The sequence below is a fragment of the Bombina bombina genome, chromosome 2 (assembly GCF_027579735.1).
Source record: "Bombina bombina isolate aBomBom1 chromosome 2, aBomBom1.pri, whole genome shotgun sequence".
NCBI lineage: Eukaryota > Metazoa > Chordata > Amphibia > Anura > Bombinatoridae > Bombina > Bombina bombina.
Window position 1 is genome coordinate 503,888,593 of NC_069500.1, and position 19,924 is coordinate 503,908,516.

The 19,924-nt window shown below is 33.4% G+C and overlaps 1 protein-coding gene across 1 annotated transcript; it reads right to left on the reverse strand.

The window, feature by feature from the left end:
* Nucleotides 1-6,860: 6,860 nt before the first annotated feature.
* On the reverse strand, nucleotides 6,861-7,793 carry LOC128647085 (olfactory receptor 8H1-like). The gene has a single exon (XM_053699901.1). The coding sequence runs from the start codon at nucleotides 7,791-7,793 to the stop codon at nucleotides 6,861-6,863; it is 933 nt and encodes a 310-aa protein (XP_053555876.1).
* Nucleotides 7,794-19,924: the final 12,131 nt, after the last annotated feature.

The window sequence follows — 19,924 nt, forward strand, 5'->3', positions numbered from 1 at the left end:
TAAGTCCTTTTAGCCTCCTGAGAACCAGACAAACCTATTCATGGGTGGTATCACTGTACTCAGGAGATGTTGTTGAACACACATTGAGGTGTTTTTTGGCAGTAACACATAACATGAATTGATAATCCATGCCTAAAGTACAATGTGTATGAAAAATAACACAAAAAAATTACTACCCAAAAGTTTGACAAAGACTGGTAGTTAAAGTGTTAAAATACCAGCATTTGAAATACCCTAGGGTGTCTACTTTACAAAAATATATGGTTTGTTGGGGATAAATTACATTGGCTGGCTTCAGAAATGTTACAAATAGGACATGGGTGCATAATGATAGATGTGAAAATTTCAAGTTGGAAAACTGAAATGCGCCCCCTAAAATTAAGGCCTTTTAGCCCCCAGAGAACCCGATACACCTATAGATATCACTGTACTCAGGAGATATTGTTGAACACAGATTGAGGTGTTTTTTGGCAGTAACACATAACAGGAATTAAGAATCCATGCCTAAAGTACAATGTGTATGAAAAATATCATGTAAAAATGACTACCAAAAAGTTTGACTGGTAGTTGAAGTGTTAAAATATCAGCATTTTAAATACCCTAGGGTGTATCCTTTTAAAAAAAATATGGTTTGTTGGGGGTATATTACATTGGCCGGCTTCAGAAATGTTCAAAATAGGACATGGGTGCATGATGACAGATGTGAAAATTTCAAGTTGGAAAACTGGAATGCGCCCCCTAAAAATAAGGCCTTTTAACCCCCAGAGAACCCAACATGCCTATACATGGGTGGTATCACTGTACTCGGGAGATGTTGTTGAACACATATTGAGGTGTTTTTTGGTAGTAACACATAACAGGAATTGAGAATCCATGCCTAAAATACAATGTGTATGAAAAAGAACACAAACAAATGACTACCCAAAAGTTTGACGAAGACTGGTGGTTGAATTAGTGCATAGAAAGTGTTAAAATACCACCATTTCAAATATCCTAGGGTGTCTATTTTTCAAAAATATATGGTTTGATGGAGGTATATTACATTGGCTGGCTTCAGAAATGTCCTAAATAGGATATGGGTGCATGATGACAGATGTGAAAATTCCAAGTTGGAAAACTGGAATGCGCCCCCTAAAAATAAGGCCTTTTAGCCCCCAGAGAACCTGACACACCTATACATGGGTGGTATCACTGTACTCAGGAGATGTTTTTGAACACATATTGGGGTGTTTTTTGGTAGTAACACATAAAAGGAATTGAGAATCCATGCCTAAAGTACAATGTGTATGAAAAAGAACACAAAAAAAATGACTACCCAAAAGTTTGACAAAGACTGGTGGTTGAATTAGTGCATGAAAAGTGTTAAAATACCAGCATTTAAAATACCCTAGGGTGTGTACTTTTCAAAAAAATATGGTTTGTTGGGGGTATATTACATTGGCCAGCTTCAGAAATGTTTCAAATAGGACATGGGTGCATGATGACAAATGTGCAAATATCAAGTTGGAAAACTGGAATGCGCCCCTTAAAAATAAGGCTTTTTAGGCCCCAGAGAACCCGACACACCTATACATGGGTGGTATCACTGTACTCAGGAGATGTTGTTGAATACATATTGAGGTGTTTTTTGGTAGTAACACATAACAGGAATTGAGAATCCATGCCTAAATTACAATGTGTATAAAAAGAACACAAAAAAATGACTACCAAAAAGTTTGACAAAGACTGGTGGTTGAATTAGTGCATGGAAAGTGTTAAAATACTACCATTTCAAATATCCTAGGGTGTCTATTTTTCAAAAATATATGGTTTGATGGAGGTATATTACATTGGCTGGCTTCGAAAATGTCCTAAATAGGATATGGGTGCATGATGACAGATGTGAAAATTCCAAGTTGGAAAACTGGAATGCACCCCCTAAAAATAAGGACTTTTAGCCCCCAGAGAACCTGACTCACCTATACATGGGTGGTATCACTGTACTCAGGAGATGTTGTTGAACACATATTGGGGTGTTTTTTGGTAGTAACACATAAAAGGAATTGAGAATCCATGCCTAAAGTACAATGTGTATGAAAAAGAACACAAAAAAATGACTACCCAAAAGTTTGACAAAGACTGGTGGTTGAATTAGTGCATGGAAAGTGTTAAAATACCACCATTTCAAATATCCCAGGGTGTCTATTTTTCAAAAATAAATGGTTTGATGCGGGTAAATTACATTAGCTGGCTTCAGAAATGTCCTAAATAGGATATGCGTGCATGATGACAGATGTGAAAATTCCAAGTTGTAAAACTGAAATGTGCCCCCTAAAACTAAGGCCTTTTATCCCTGATAGAACCCAACACACCCATACATGGGTGGTATCACTGTACTCAGGAGATGTTGCTGAACACATATTGGGGTGTTATTTGGTAGTAACCCTTAACGTTCTCAGTACATGTATTCTTAAATTGCTATTTTGTCAAAAAATAGGCCCCAAACTAAAGATAGGCCTATCAGAAGAAATACTCTCACTTTTAACTAAAATTGCAAGTCAAATAATTGTAACAGAACCTTCCCCAAATCCTGGCAAACCTATACATGAGGGGCATAGGTGTACTCAGGAGGTCTTACAGAAAACAACCTGGACTGTTTTCTTGCAATAACCTTTACCAAGTTCTCCAAAATCACAGCCAAAAAGCAATGTCTGTGTAAAAATAAAAAATACCACCACACACTTTCTCCAAAGACTGGCGATTGAATAAGTGCATGGAAAGTGTTAAAATACAAGCATTTGAAATACCCCAGGGTGTGTACTTTTCAAAAATATATGATTTGTTGGGGGTATATTACATTGGCCAGCTTCAGAAATGTTTCAAATAGGACATGGGTGCATGATGACAAATGTGAAAATATCAAGTTGGAAAACTAGAATGCGCCCCCTAAAAATAAGTCCTTTTAGCCTCCTGAGAATGTACTGAGAACTTAACGTTCTCAGTACATGTATTCTTAAATTGCTATGTTGTCAAAAATTCACCACTTATTTTTTTTCTTTTAAAACTTTGGCATTGATTGGTGGTAAAATGGTTGCATGAAGAGAGTCAAAATACCCCAAGTTTAATACCTTAGGTTGTCTTCTTTTAAAAAATATATACATGTGAAGGGTTATTCAGTGATTCTTGACAGATATCAGTGTTCCAATGTAACTATCGCTAGTTTTGAAAAAAAATGTTTTGGAAATAGCAGCGTGCTACTTGTACTTATTGCCCTATAACTTGCAAAAAAAGCAAGGGGCATATAAACATTGGGTATTTCTAAACTCAGGAAAAAAATTTGAAACTATTTAGCATGGGTGTTTTTTGGTGGTTGTAGATGTGTAATAGATTTTGGGGGTCAAAGTTAGAAAAAGTGTGTTTTTTTCCATTTTTTCATCATATTTTATAAAAAAGATTATAGTAAATTATAGGATATGATGAAAATAATGGTATCTTTAGAAATTTCATGTAATGGTGAGAAAAACGGTATAGAATATGTGTGGGTACAGTAAATGAGTAAGAGGAAAATTACAGCTAAACACAAACACCGCAGAAATGTAAAAATAGCAATTGTCATTAAGGGTAAGAATTTTTAAAAATGGTCCAGTCATTAAGGGGTTAAACCAAGTGCATCAATTTCTTTTTTGCTATCTATCTTATAATTATATTAGTGGACTAAAACATCACTGTTAATATTTTAGTTGAATGTGATGCTGGGGTCAGAAGTTCGATTCCTAATACGGACTTTTTAATAAATGTAATAATTCCTTCTTTTTAAACTAACTGCCATAATTTCTTCTTTGTAATCTAGTTTACAATTAGATTAGGGGATTTAAACATCACAAACATTGTAGACCCCTATGTCATTGTATACCTCTATCACTGTACCAAGCAATAGGGAATTTGGCGGCGCTATATAAATAAATGATAATAATAATAAATGATAGTAATAATAATAACAATTATTATTTTAGGAGAATGTGGTGTTGGGATCATAAGTTCAATTCCTGATTATATTATCCTGAAGTATTTAATGCCATAATTTTTAAATATGACAATAACATTTCTTCCTTAAAATTTCTTCCTTAAGTTTATACAGATTAATTTTAAAACAAAAATAATAATGTTTATAAACATTGTTTATTAAATCAAATTAGTTTACATTTAGCATTTTAACATAAGATTCTTAATATAGTTACATAAGATTTAGTATATAATGATTATTTTATTATCAGTAAGCACTTAAGATCATAAGTTCGATTCCTCTCAAAAAAAATGTTAATGGTATCAAAAAATGTTATGGTATGTAGCTATACCAATCTGTAAATACTTGGATGTAAATATTTCAGATTAAAGATAACATGTGTATCGTATGTATTGTGGTATTTTAACATCAGTATGAACTATATAGGAAAGTTTCCTTATAACATATTTTCATAAGACAGACTTAATGAGCAATGGAAAATGCATCAGATGATAATTATCAAGAATGACCAATTAGAAGTGAAGAGACCAAATTATTAACATAATATAAATACAGTAAATAACACCTACACAAACATACACTAGGACAACCATCATATCAACACAAATACATTTTTACAGAATAAAATATATTAAAATGAAGTTACTTTGAAATAAAATATTTTGTCTCATTTCATGTATAGGGTGATCTCCTTCCTTGCGGGTAACTCAGCTAGAATGAGGTAAGTACAGAGTAAAATATCCTTCTCACTGTGGTGCCACATCTTGTAGTTGACTTTTATATAGTCTCTGTTGATTTATAAGATTTGCTCTGCTCTTCTGGCATTTTGCCTTTTGGAGTGAACTCAGTGCTGGATACTTGAATACAGTAGAATTGTATAACCAACAAATATATAATAAAAATACAGAGTGGTAGCACTTACTCTGAATGTTATATGAGTAGTAGATTTTTTTCTGACAAATTTAAAAATTAACTTAAATTTGCCAGCACCTGTATAACATGACAGCCATCAGCCAATAACAGACTCCTATACACAGAAAGTGTGCATATGAAAAGACTGCACAATACAATGTAAATAAATTGGAAAGTCTCTTAAAACTGGAACTTGTTAGGTCCTTTACTCCAATATGTCCATTGATATTTAGAATCAGAAAAATACATTTCTGTTATGCATTATCCTCCTGAATGTCTCCACTATTTATATGTTCATCTATGTAATTTTTTGGATTTTATCTTTTCATTGTAGTTTTTTAATTATCTACTGATTTTTCAAATGTATATTTTTCCCTTGTTTATGCTTGATTAAACCTATGGGCTCACTTTATTATGGGCCCCAGCATTTTGTGAGCCTAAAATGTTACTTAAGACCTACTACTTAACCTCTCCACCACTTAATCTACCATCCGATGTGATCAGGATAATTGACAGCCCCCACTCAAGAGATTGGTTTGTTCAAAGTTAAATGCAGATAGTTGGTGCCACACCTATATTTAACAAAGATTTATTTATTTATTTTAAGATAAACTTGTGTTGTGTTTGCAATTGCTTGATATCCACGAGAGCAGAGTATTTTTGTATCTTTTTTGAACAAAAGATCAAAAGGTTAATCAATAAAGACAATTTTTCACAGCCTTCTTTACTCATATTTACCAAGGGTGCCAATATTAGTGGAGGACACTGTAGATAGATAGATAGAATAATAGATCATAAATAGATAGATGATAGATAGATAGATAGATAGATAGATAATAGATAGATAAATAATAAATAGATAATAGATAGATAGATAGATAGATAGATAGATAGATAGATACTAGATAGATATTTGATAGATAGATAGATAGATAGATAGATAGATAGATAGATAGATAGATAGATGATAGATATATAATAATAGATAGATTGATAGATGATAGATAGATTGATAGATAGATGATAGATAGATAGATAGATAGATAGATAGATTGATAGATAGATGATAGATAGATATTAGATAGATAGATAGATATTTGATAGATAGATTGATAGATAGATAGATAGATAGATAGATAGATTGATAGATGATAGATAGATAGATAGATCAATAGATAGATTGATAGATAGATGATAGATACATAGATATTTTATAGATAGATAGATAGATAGATAGATAGATAGATAGATAGATAGATAGATAGATAGATAGATAGGTCAATAGATAGATAGATTGATAGATGATAAATAGATAGAATGATAGATAGATATTTGATAAATAGATAGAGATAGATAGATAGATAGATAGATAGATAGATAGATAGATAGATAGATAGAGAGATGATTGATAGATAGATAATAAATAGATAGATAGATGATAGATAGATCAATAGATAGATAGATATTAGATAAATAGATAGATAGATAGATAGATAGATAGATAGATATAGATAGATAGAGAGATGATTGATAGATAGATAATAAATAGATAGATAGATGATAGATCAATAGATAGATAGATAGATATTAGATAAATAGATAGATAGATAGATAGATCAATAGATAGATAGATATTTGATAGATAGATAGATAGATTGGATTAAGCCCGACAGATAAAATAATATCAATACGTACACTAGTATAATTATTTGCAATGTCGATAAGCATATATTAGAATTATTTATCACCTAGTTGAAAATGCTTAACATTTGTAATTAAAGTTTTTTAATATAGACTTTAGATAATATACATAATATACAAAATATGACAAATAAGTTATACACAACTTGCAAATATTTTACTATATCAATATCAAAACATTAATAAGAGATAGGTTTGTTTTTTATGACTAAATATCTCATTTACAATTAATTCACTTTTCTTTTTACACTTGAAAAACAAAATGAAAAACTTTTTCCAATGCATGCTGAAAATCCTTATTTCTAAAGCTATAAATTATTGGATTAATAAGAGGTGTTACTACACCATAAGCTAAAGAGATAATTTCATCCTGCCTAGAAAAGGAATGTGAATTGGGTCGAAGATAAGTACATATTACTGTTCCAAAGAAAATTGTGACAACTATGAGGTGTGAAGTACAGGTAGAGAAGGCTTTTTGTTTCCCGGTTACAGTAGAAATTCTCATTACTGCAGCAATGACAAATATATATGAAATGAAAGTCAAGATTAGAGAACCCACAATCACGCAACCACCAACAAGGAATATCAGTATTTCATTAACATAGGTGTCCTTACAAGAGATATTCAGAAGAGGTGGAATCTCACAAAAGTAGTGCTTAATAATACGGCTATGACAGTAAGGTAATATTGACGTGAATACAGTATGAATCAAAGAATTTATAAATCCAATCATCCAACAAACCAGTGCTAGACAGACACAAAGATGCTGATTCATGATTTTGGTATATAACAGAGGGTGACATATGGCTACATATCTATCATAAGCCATAACACCAAGAAGGACACATTCTGAACTCCCCAATGTAGCAAAGAGAAACATCTGAATAAAGCATCCAGCAAAAGAGATAATTTTCTCCTCTTCCAATAAATTCTTTAGAGTATTCGGGGTGATAGATGTGGTGTACAAAATTTCTATCAGTGCAAGATTAAGTAGAAAGAAGTACATGGGTGTGTGAAGACGACGGTCTGTTCTTATGATAACTAAGACAGTGAAGTTGCCAATAACTGACAGAATGTAGAGGAGAGCTAGCACTATAAAAAGGACCTTCTGCAATTCTGGAGTTGTCTCAAGTCCTAAAAAAATAAATCCTTCCACAAAAGTATTATTGTCAAACATCCCTTCCCGTGATGTAAACACCAAAAGCCTAAAACTGTAAAAATAATATTAATAATAAAAAACAGTATTAGATGTTTTGCATATATTATATAAAGATTTTCCCCATTGAAATAAATGCAGTGCATTTTAAACTGCATTTTCTATTTGTGGAAATAAAAAGACCCAATAATTGGGAAATACACATCACTTACCTTGGCTAATTTCTAAGCTGGAACCTGGAATTGTCTGAAAAATTAGTGACTTCTTAGATTTTCCTAACATATGGTTTTATCTCATTAAGATACTGATGAGTACTCCAGTAATTATCTTTTTCCATAAGTATATACTTGAAAGGTATATAGTACCTTAACTTCAATTTTAAATATCTCTTAACTCTTTGAAGCCATTTATAAGGAAGTTAATAGTTTCAATATCTTTTTTCTAATGTTTTTCTTTCTTTTTTGATTTGATAAATAATTAGAGACAGCTTTAGTTATATTTTAGGTACGTAAAATTTGGGTCACAACAAAATATATGCTAGTAAATCAGCTATCAAATACATGAAAGGTATACCAAAGTTTGAGTTGCTTACCTTTTCTCTGTTCTCTAGTATGGCATTGCATTATATTAATTAAATCAAATAAACAGAATCTATAAGATATTCACAAACTGGAATTAACTGTATGTGCAGAGAGGAAATGTAGAGATGAACAAATCATTTTCTTGTATCAAAACATAATTTATACCTTTTGGCTGAAGATAAGGAATGCATTAATAATCCTAAGGGGAACAATTAAATTCAAAGGCATTAACATATATTTAGTATAACTTTTTAATTAAAATATATTTATATTTTGTTCTTTAGATTAGGGAAACAAATCGATATGTCTTTTATCTTTGAAAACATTATACAGAATATTTTGGTAACGTTTCTAAATGCAGATAATGTACACAAGCTTAATCTCACCCTAAGAAAAATTCAAACTATTTATTTTAATTTAAAAAGTGTAATTTTCATGTGCTTGATTTTTGCAATGTGCATTAATAATATATAAAATATGTGCAAAGTTTATAATATTGAAAATATTGTGCAGTTATTAAACCCTTCATATGCTCGAAAGGGTTCAGAAGACAAAGTTTAAATGAATTCCATCCCTCGCTAGCAACCAAGGAGTTAATCACAGAGAGTAATTGGATGTATAGATAATACAGATAATAATTTCACAAAGGTCCTTCAGTAATTCGGCATGCAAATGTAAGAACAGTTCAATAAAAAGTTATGTCTGTAGCCTAGGTAAATCCAAGAGAACTGGCCTAGCATTGCATCTCACTGTTATGTTTGAGCTTTGTTTGGAGATTGACTTGTGTGGTGTAATTTGAACGTGAAGTTCTGCTTAGTTTTGGGCATGACTACAACTTAGGTACAACTGAGTAGGCAGGAATAATACAGACACATAAGAAATACAACTCTGAAATAAGAATTTACAGGACCTGTACACAGATCAGGAAAAGGGAAACTTTAGAAGTACTTGGCAGAAAAAAAGGAAAAAAGGAAGTACTTGGCAGATTTTAAACATAAACAGGACACATAAAACAGTGGTTAGTGACAGGACACTTGCTCTTGGTAGGCTCATTAATTGTGACAGGATACAGGCAGGCTATGTGGCTGTGGCAGGATACAGTTAGGTACTTTATCTGTGATCATGACACTTAAAATTAAAGGGATACTGAGTGAACTCACATTTATTCTATCATGATTCAGATAGAGCATGCAATTTTAAGAAACTTTCTAATTTACTACAATTATATTTTTTTTCTTTTGCTATATTTATTTGAAAAAGTAGGAATGTAAGCTTATCAGCCAGCCCATGTTTAGTTCAGCACCTGGATAGCACTTGCTGATTGGTGGCTGAACCAAAAATGGGCCGGCTTGTAAGATTAAATTCCTGATTTTTCAAATTAAAGATAGCATAAGAACAAAGGAAATTTGGTAATGGAAGTAGATTAGAAAAGTTGCTTAAAATTGCATGCTCTATTTGAATCATGACAGAAAAAAATTGGGTTCAGTATCTCTCTAAGCTGTAACTAAAATCTTGCAAGCTCTAAACAAGACAACAGATTTGCACCCAGAAGTCTGTGAACCTCAGCTGGGTTGGACAAAGGCCCAGGCTGGGTTAGACAATGGCCCACACCTGGGTTAAACTATATGTCCACACCAAGTCTAGGGAGAGATCCACAGCAGCGAGGTCAGACAGGTATAGGTCAATAACCTCCAGACAAACTCAGTACAGAATCAGGCAGACATAAGGTAAGTTAAAGCTAGGCAAAAGGTTTAAAATACCAGAGAAAACATTCCACCATGCACCACAACTAAAGTGAAATCCAAAAACTGAAAGGGTAGGGAAACCCTGGGAAAAGGCCAGGAGATCAGTCAGCTAGTTAAAAAAAATGCACTACTTGAAGCTACCTGAATGCATTGGGAAGCCAATAACATGGGACAAAATATATATGTATAGCCTCGAATCAGCAGCTCCCGAGCCTACCTAGATAAACTTTTCAACAAAGGATTCCAACAGAACAAAACACATTTGATAATAGAAGTAAATTTGAAAGTTGTTTAATATCACAAGCTCTATCTGAATCGTGAAAGAGAAAATTGGGGTTCATATCTTTTTAAATAGTCCCAGGCTGAATAGATAACTAATTGTAGCTGTCAGCCAGGTGGATCCAGAGAGCCAGTCAGTGCAGGCAGAAAATATCAAACTGAACCAAAGCCCTTCAGTGGCCTAAAGGAAAGCAACAGATCCAAGAACACAGAGACCCAGCTTCAAAGGTATGAAACCCATAGCTTTATCAATTTATGTAGGGATTTGTTTCCAATTGTATTAATAGTGATGGGGCAAGGTAAAATGTATGGATGTTGCTAAGTAACCAATCTGTTAAGTGCCAATTTTGTAATTTTGTCATGTATTATAATAATGGTCTTATTTGAATGCTCTTGCTTTATGCATATCTGGATTAAAAACATTTTGAGAGACTTTTTGTTAAATCTACTACACTTACGCAATTAAAAAAAGTTACAAAACAATGCAGAGCTGCCTGTCCCCCTTGTCACATCTATCTGTTAGCATGCTAAAGAAAAAGCCATGCAATCTACTAGATGCCTTGCCATGCTAAAACCTTCTTTTCCTACTATTCCTCAAATTCTGTCATAATGGATATGCCCTCAAATACCAGGACTTAATAGATTTGGGATAATACTTTAAAACATTTGGACAACCCCTAGCTACCTATTTCAGAAAAGTGTTTTGAATGAATGAGGGTCACCAATTTACTAATTCTATCCTTTTGACATTTCTACCAAAACCTGACAAAACATCCAATCATTTTTTTATTATTTTAGGTCCATATTACTACTAAATTCAAATATTAAAATGTTACCCAAGATTTTAGATAATTATTTAAACAGGGTCCTATAATTATATAAACAGGGTCCTTGATGGGATAATTGATCAAATCAGGTAGGTAAAATTGATCAACTTATGAAGGCTTTATTTCTGAAAGAGAAGCCTTAGATAGCACTACCAAACTATAACAAACCATCCATTATGCTAAAATACAAAATGTCCTCCTTGTTTTAATTTTCACAGGTGCATTAAATGCTTGTGATCGGGTAAAATGTAATATCATTGCAAGCTAATCTCTCCAAATTTTGTTTCAGCCTTAAACTGGTCAAATAAATTGTTCAACCTTTAACCTAAATTCCTAAAGAATTTAAATTACTATTTATTTTTATTTATTTATATATTTATTTGCTATTTCCCTCTGTCAAAAAAAAAAAATATGTTTAAAAATTTAAAAAGACATTCACTGATGTAGTTTTGCTTATTGTGGTTACTAAACTATTTTTTTAACTCAGCTGTCAATATTCTATTGTTGTATTAACTTTGCATTAGAAAAATCCTAAAGCTTTCCCATACCTCCCAACATTTCAAAATTCAAAAGAGGGACACCACCCCCCCCCCCCGCGGCAAGAAATGTGAAATGTGGTGGGTGGGGCTTAAAAATCATAAGACCAAAGTAATATAAATAAAATTCTAAATAAAGTCATATTTTAATACACTTAGGCAGCAAATCAAAGACAAACTCAAACCACTGGTATGGCTATGTGAGCTATGTATTTAATTAGACTTTGCAAAGACATTGCTAAATATTTTTATCTTAATTGGACATTTAATAATAAATTCTTTAAAACTGCTCTCTGCATTCCCCATTAATATTCTAGATTCTGGCCTTTAAAGTCAGCAAAAATGCACAGTAGCACACTACATAGCATACACTTACAGATGCAGATACACACACACTACATAGCATACACTTATACATGCAGATACACACACACACACACTACATAGCATACACTTATACATGCAGATACACACACACTACATAGCATACACTTATACATGCAGATACACACATTACATAGCATACATTTACACATGAAGATACACACACACTACATAGCATACACTTATACATGCAGATACACACACTACATAGCATACACTTATAGATGCAGATACACAGACACTACATAGTATACACTTATACATGCAGCATACACTTATACATGCAGATACACAGACACTACAGAGTATACACTTATACATGCAGATACACATACACACTACATAGCTTACATTTATACATGCAGACACACACACACTACATAGCATAAACTTATACATACAGATACACACACACAGTTATGGATACAGATAGACACACACACTACATCATAAATGGGTATCTGTAATTCATTGTATGGGGTCCTGGGGTTGGCAAGCACATTAGCTGGCAGTCTGTGGCTGCCACTGTTCATTACCCTGGTATTAGCACTGCTCATTGTATAAAACTGAAGGTATGCTAGTATTATCACCAGGGGTTAGACATCATCACTAACAGAGGTAGGTTAGAGAGGTCACCATTAGCCGTGGTCAGAGTGTATACAGCCTTCTTACTCCTGCTTAACCCACACACCATTCCTTTTCCACAGGGAATCTAACAAGTATCTAACCCCGTGAGAGCAATGCCAGCTGCTTCTGAGTATGGGCCCAATAGAATAAAAAAAAATAAAAAAATTTTTTTTTTAATGCTTAGGGCAAATCGGGACTGATGGCTATCAACCCGGGACAGACCCCTAAAATCGGGACTGTCCCGCGAAAATCGGGACAGTTGGGGGGTATGCTTTCCTTCTTGTGTTTCATTTTAATATCATCAATATTTTGCTGTGTAATGGAGATTCTTTAGTAAAGATTTAAGAAATACATTTTTAAAATATGTTTTTTAGAGGTCACATGTAACTAAAGCAAAAACAGTAATTGCCATCCCCAGTTTGAAATAGCAAAGCCCATTTTACTTTGAGCAAAGGATCTGTTATCTCTCTGTGGGGCATGCAGTACGGCTTTTGATTGCTTTTACTGTCTGGAATTAAAAAGGGGAGTAAGACTGTAAGTCATTTCAGGGTTACACACAAAAGCAGCTACCTTAACAAGGACTCCTCAAGGATGACTTAATAAGCACTTTAAAAAAATAGTAAGTCATATGCTGAAAATATTTTATTTTATTAACAGTCATTTTAAATAATAAAGAGACCAAGAGTCCAGTGTTTTATCTCTTAATATGAGTCAAATTTAGATAATCCTGATGTGAAACTTGAAATCATTAGAAACTTCATTCTTTTTTTTATTTTTAAGATATTAATAATTAAACTATTTATATAGGTATATAGATGTGCATTCAGCTTTGGACAGATACACATTCAGTGATTCCTCCAATCCTGTCATAGCATATATAATGACTGATGTTTGGTACTGCTAGTCACAGTAGGAACCCCATGTTGTATTAAAGGTCATGCAGACAAGGAACCTGTCCGCTTCAAACAAATATATGTCCGATTACACACTAGCTTAAGAATGTATTGCTTTAACCTATCGCAAGAGATAAGGGCCTGTCAATCACCCTGAGTGAACGTGTTTGGGTTAATTTTAATCCACCATTTGGGAATTAGAGATTGCTCAATTTACAGATCTAAAATACATAAAAATGGGTCAAAATAAATAATGAAAATATATTGCAAAGTTTTTTTTCATTATAGATAAATCAATATTTTATATAAAAATCTCAAGGTGTTTACTGTCCCTTTAAGAACCTTGACTGTGGAATTTAAATGCCTTATTAATAATATTCTTAAAATAACATTGTAAGTACATCAAATGCCTCCTAGTAATTGAGGGCTTTCTGAGCATGTTGATCTTGTTTTCACTAGACAGGTAATTAACTATAAAACCAGCAAGGTTAATTTACAACCTTTCTAAACTTTTAAATACTTTGAAAGATTTTTTACCTGCAATGCTCAATCTAGAACTGGTTTACCTGAGCTTAGTTTATTAAGGGACAGTCTACTTGAAAATTGTTATTGTTTAAAAAGATAGATAATCCTTTTTTTTTTTTTTTTTTTTAAATATATTTTTATTGAGGTTATGGAGATAATACAACATATGTGAAATACCATAAAATATAGATATCAAATTATATAACGAACAGATATATATTGATTAAATCAAGAGTAATACATTAAATCTGTATGGCTAGTCATCTTGAACCTCTTTTATATATTATATTTTGAAATGAATTCCTCTATGAAAACAAAGGGTTACTTTTGAACCCAACAAAGCTGATGGACACTGAGAGAGGAAATTAGCGTTGAGAATGGTCACTTTTGGACCTAGTACTGAAAAAAGCAAGATGGGGAAAATCAGCAGGCCAGAGCTGCTTTAGAGAAATGAAAGAGGGGGGGGAGAAGAAAAGATGAGAAGAAGGAAAGAACAGAAGGAGTGGGGGGAGGGAGGGAGATTGGGCCCCTGTTAGAAACGTGTGTTATCTGAGGTTGAGGGAATGTAAAGAGAAATAGGGGGTTAATGGAACTCAGTAAGTATAGATATTATGAAGAATGATGGTTTATACTGGATCTGGGTCTAGGAATATCGACATTATCTGTGTGGGAGCTAGCAAAGTATAGTTATTAATTGTTAAGTAATACTAGAGCATGAACCAATATCCTGCTAATCTATGTTAAAGGCAACTCTGGGGGAATACCTAATATCTAATATGGAGGTTATAATCTGTAGCATGGGACTCTCTGAGATAGGATGAGAGAGCATGTTAAAGTCAGTATGTCAGACCTCAACTGAATATAATGTACTAAGCTAAGAAGAGCCAGGTTCAAAACATCATGTGCAGAAGACCTTCTTATTTGGTATAGAGATTAACCCTGCTGGGGAGTAGGTATAATGTGTTACCATGAGAGAGCCAGAGTAATTTCCCATCAGGTAAAGGGACATACATAAATCAGTGCAGGCAGAATATAGGTAGAATAAGAATATAAGTAGGTATCCAAGATCTCTCATCAGGTTACATTTTATCAGAAGCTGGTAGTGATAGAGGATGAAGGGCAATACCTCGCATGTAACAAGTACTAGTGATTGCTGACACATCTTAGTTAATATCTAATGTTGGAAACCCTAATATAGGATGATTAAGATAAATGTAGGGAGATTATTAAGGTTTTAGATATAACTATGTTAGAGTGTACTTCTCTCCCCATAGCAAGGGGTGCAGCGACATTACTTATGATAATTAAGCAGGGAGGAGGTCTCAAGACATATACTCTAAATTAAACTAGTGGTTATTCAGAACGTAAGCCAACATATAATGCTAAAAATACCTCTACAGAGATTATGAAGCTAAACACTAAGGAATATACAAATTACATATTATATGAATATGAGGGGTTGTAAATATTGCTCCCCTTGCCATGAATTGAATAGATAACCATATAACAGTGTATAAACCCTATTAAGAGCAACAAGTCTGCTGAGGAGGTTGCTTATATTAACAGTGTGACATAGAGAGACTTGAATATCTGTCGTTTAGCCAATGCCTGTAACCGAGGTTACTGAAATGTCTGCTAGCTGGATTGAGGTGAAGAGGCTAGAAGAAAAGTTCCCATATTCTCAGAGTAAGAACTCGTCATTTAGAGGACCATGATTACCATAAGACCGATACACCTCTGTTCCATATTTATATGTCCTGTCACCAACGTCCAAAGTCTAGCCGCAGGAGATGGCTGAGCAGTGAACATAAATTCACCCAACACCAGATCTAGCTTCCAAAAATACAGGAGCAGCGAAGTACCTCTGCCAAAAGTACTTAAACGATATTCCAAGCTGACAAAACACCGGGAAGGCAATGAGCTGCAGTTAGCATCTGTCAGAGTAAAGGCTTCTCTCGATCTGTGTCCCGAACTGTCAAAATCTAGAGTGGGGTTAGCCTTTTTATTAAGCCTACCATCTGGAGCAGCTGAATTAAAACCAGGGATCGTGGGAGATATCTCAATTTTTAGATTAGTATTAGGGTTTAGTTCACATATAGATTGGACCTGATGACCCTCAATGATTAGCCACATCGCCGGAGGATCAGAGCTCATCCTCCCAGAGTCCATCATATAACCCTGACCAGCTCTAGATACCGACATACCTCCTGTGCGTCTCTCAGTCGGGTTCCGAGATGCGGTACTGATTCGCTGCTCAACGAAAAGAGCCAGTTTCCCCAGCTCTCCTACTGGATGCTCTTCTCTCCCAGAGGCATCTCGCGATCTATAGGAGGTTTGTACATGTAGGCATTCAGTTTCTCCTACAGAAGCAGGGCTACGGGCGTCTCTGAGGATGTTCATTAGGGTATTAAACTGACTCTCCATCTTGTCAGCTATTAGCTGCAACAAAGCTTCCATGGTAGTCTCCATCTCAAGATAGGTTTAAATGCGTTGTTTGCGATATAAATGCTTCCTTCCCTTACAGCTGTACTCCACGTGGTCCTCAAGATGGCCGCACACTAGACGGGAAGCGCATATACAGCGGGTGGAGAAATAATGCTCCAGGCAGTAGTTTTAAGTCCTCTCTTCTTCCCTGAACCCTATGGCACTGGGCTCCAGCTCACTAGTCACAATATTGTAATAGTTTGGGCCATACTGAGCGGTCTAAGTATTAGTTATATATATAATAAGAGCAGAGCTCTTTCAGTATGCGTCCGCTCAGCAGCCCAGCTTGCTCCGCCCCCCATAGATAATCCTTTTATTACCCATTCCCCAGTTTTGCATAACCAACACTGTCATATTAATACACTTTTTTCCAATGTGACTATCTTGTATCTAAACCTCTGCAGATTGTCCGTTTATCTCAGTGCGTTTGACAGACTTGCATTTTAGCCAATCAGTGCTGACTCCTAAATAACCCCACGAGAGTGAGTACAATGTTATCTATATGACACACATGAATTAGCACTATCAAACTGTGAAAACATAAAAAATGCACTGAAATAAGAGGCAGTTTTCAACGGTTTAGAAATCAGTTTGAGCCTAACTAGGTTTAGATTTTAACAAAGAATACCAAGAAAACAATGCAGATGCGATGATAAAAGTAAATTGGATAGTTGTTGAAAATTGCATGCCCTATCTGTATCATGAAAGTTTAAATTTTACTAGACTATACCTTTAAACAATAAAAGTAATGAAGAAAGGGGGATTTTAAATATAAATCAACTCGGAAGGCAAAAAATAATGTAGTTTATTTGTTTACTAAGTTTACAAAGCCATAATTAGTGTATACTGTACATAACTAATCAGTAAAAATGTATCTGGAGTTAAAATAAGACCATTCTAAGTACAGACTTTGCATTCTCATTGAGAAATAAGACATTCTAACCATTAAAGCATATATTTTATTTAGTGGACAGTTGAACTACAGCCTACTCCTCTTCAAAGACTGATGATTTCATGGTTATTCACACAAATTGTACTGTCATTTAAGAAGCTTCTGTTTATCTGTCTGCCCTGGTTCAAGCACAATTCATTAAACACTTAATTAGGACTCACTAACAGGCATATTGGAAAGCTGCAGTGGTCCCAACTCATTAAGAAGATCCCATGAAACATATGGGGGACTCCAAACAAGACCCATATACAGTTGTTAACCAGTAAAAAAACATAAAATCAACTTTTCCCATTTGAGGATAATGGGCAAACAAGACTTATAAATATCAAGATTAAACAGGAATATTTAGATTAAGGGTGCCAATTTTACAGAACATTATGGAACAAGTCACGATCCTTTAGAAAAAGTTAATTTAATGTTTTTCTACAGAAAATCCCCATTAAAGCCTAAGGAGATTTTTGTAGATAAATCATTAGTTTTTCTAAAGGATTGTGATCGACCCCAAAATATTTCTTGATATATATGTATTTTAATTAGGATTATTTTAGTCAGGCATTAAATGTTATTGCTCTTTCAGTCAAAGTGACAGTGTACTGTGATTTGATTTTCCCCTTAATGTATTCACAATGATTTATTTTGCCTTAAGGGTGTATTAAAATGTTTACAACTAACTCATTTACCTTGATTTTGTCATTTAAAATAGCTGATTTTGCCTGTTGTATACCTTACCTATACTGAAAATTTCAGTGCACAACTATAAATTATACAAAATGTATGTAAACCAAAAGCCTTAGAAGAAATAATACTCCCAGTGGGGGCTTGGGAAAGTGAGGTACTAAAATATAAACTTTTCATTGTTCTTTCTGAGGGCTCAATGATTTCTCTGCTCTGGAGAGATTATCAAAGAAATTTAAACAGTACTATGAGGTCTCTCAAACAAGATTAGAAAGGCACATTTTACCTTGAAAGCGGTTTATCTGGCTATGCAGGGATCTGGATGTGAATGAGAGATATATATTACAATATAATGCTCAAAAAATGTCCCCAAAACATTTGTGTGATTTCTTTCCATACTTGCAAGTTTTTGAACACCAGGCCCTATGTATTGATCTGTAAATATTATGCGGCAGATAAGATAATAATGACTTTGGACCAGATTGCAAGTGGCACGCTAAATATATTTTTAGCTTGCACGCTAACACCTCATTTTAATGGGGACTGGTTTGCCCACATATTACTACACTATCACTCATGTGCTAACCCAACACCGCGTAAGACCTACAGTGATAAGGGCGAAGAAAGTTATAAATATTTTACATTCCAATGTACTTCACATAGAAGAAAATGTTCTATTTATTTAAAAATGTATATCTTTATATATCTTATGATTTATTGTAAAATATAATTCTATATATATCTATATCTATCTATCTATCTATCTATCTATCTATCTATCTATCTAGATAGATAGATAGATAGATAGATATGAATTAATATATATTTAAAAATACTAAGAATATGTTCTTCTAAGTGAAGAACACTGGAATGTAAATTATTTACATTAAATATAAGAAAAATATAAAATTGAATAAAAATGTATTTTTCAAGTTCTAAGGTATTTATATGGATAGGGCTCCACAGGGGGTGTGTGTATGTGTATATATATATATATATATATATATATGTGTATGTATGTGTGTGTGTATGTGTGAGTGTATATTTATATATATATATATATATATGATCAGCACACTCCATTGAAGTGTATAGGGAGAAAAAGTTAGCACATTTGCAAATACTTTTACTGGGTTTCACTCGTGAGTAAACATTTTACATTCAACTTGTAATACGCACGCTAAGCCAAGCACATCAAAAGTTTACTACAGCTGTGTTAGCCCGTGAGCATTTGGCTAAGGGAGAAACCTGTTTTACAGGATAGTTTCTTTAATGTGTTTATGGGAATATTTTATAGGTATTCAGTCTTTTTTATATACTAAATTGTTTTCTTGCCATATTTGAAAACATTTAAAGCCTTCATGCATATGAGTCTAAAATATATATTCATTTTGTAACATTTTGGTGAGTTATTTTAATTATATCTTACACAAAAATAATATATATTTATACAGTATATATATATATATATATATATATATATATATAAAACCATCATGATGGTTGTGGTATTCTGTTTTACTTGCTGCATATCTATATATTTATCTATATTTATCTATCTATCAATGTTGGAAACTTTTAAATATTAAAGTTCACATTCATTTAAAGCATACAGTGATTGGTCAGTGTTATTAAAACAATGGA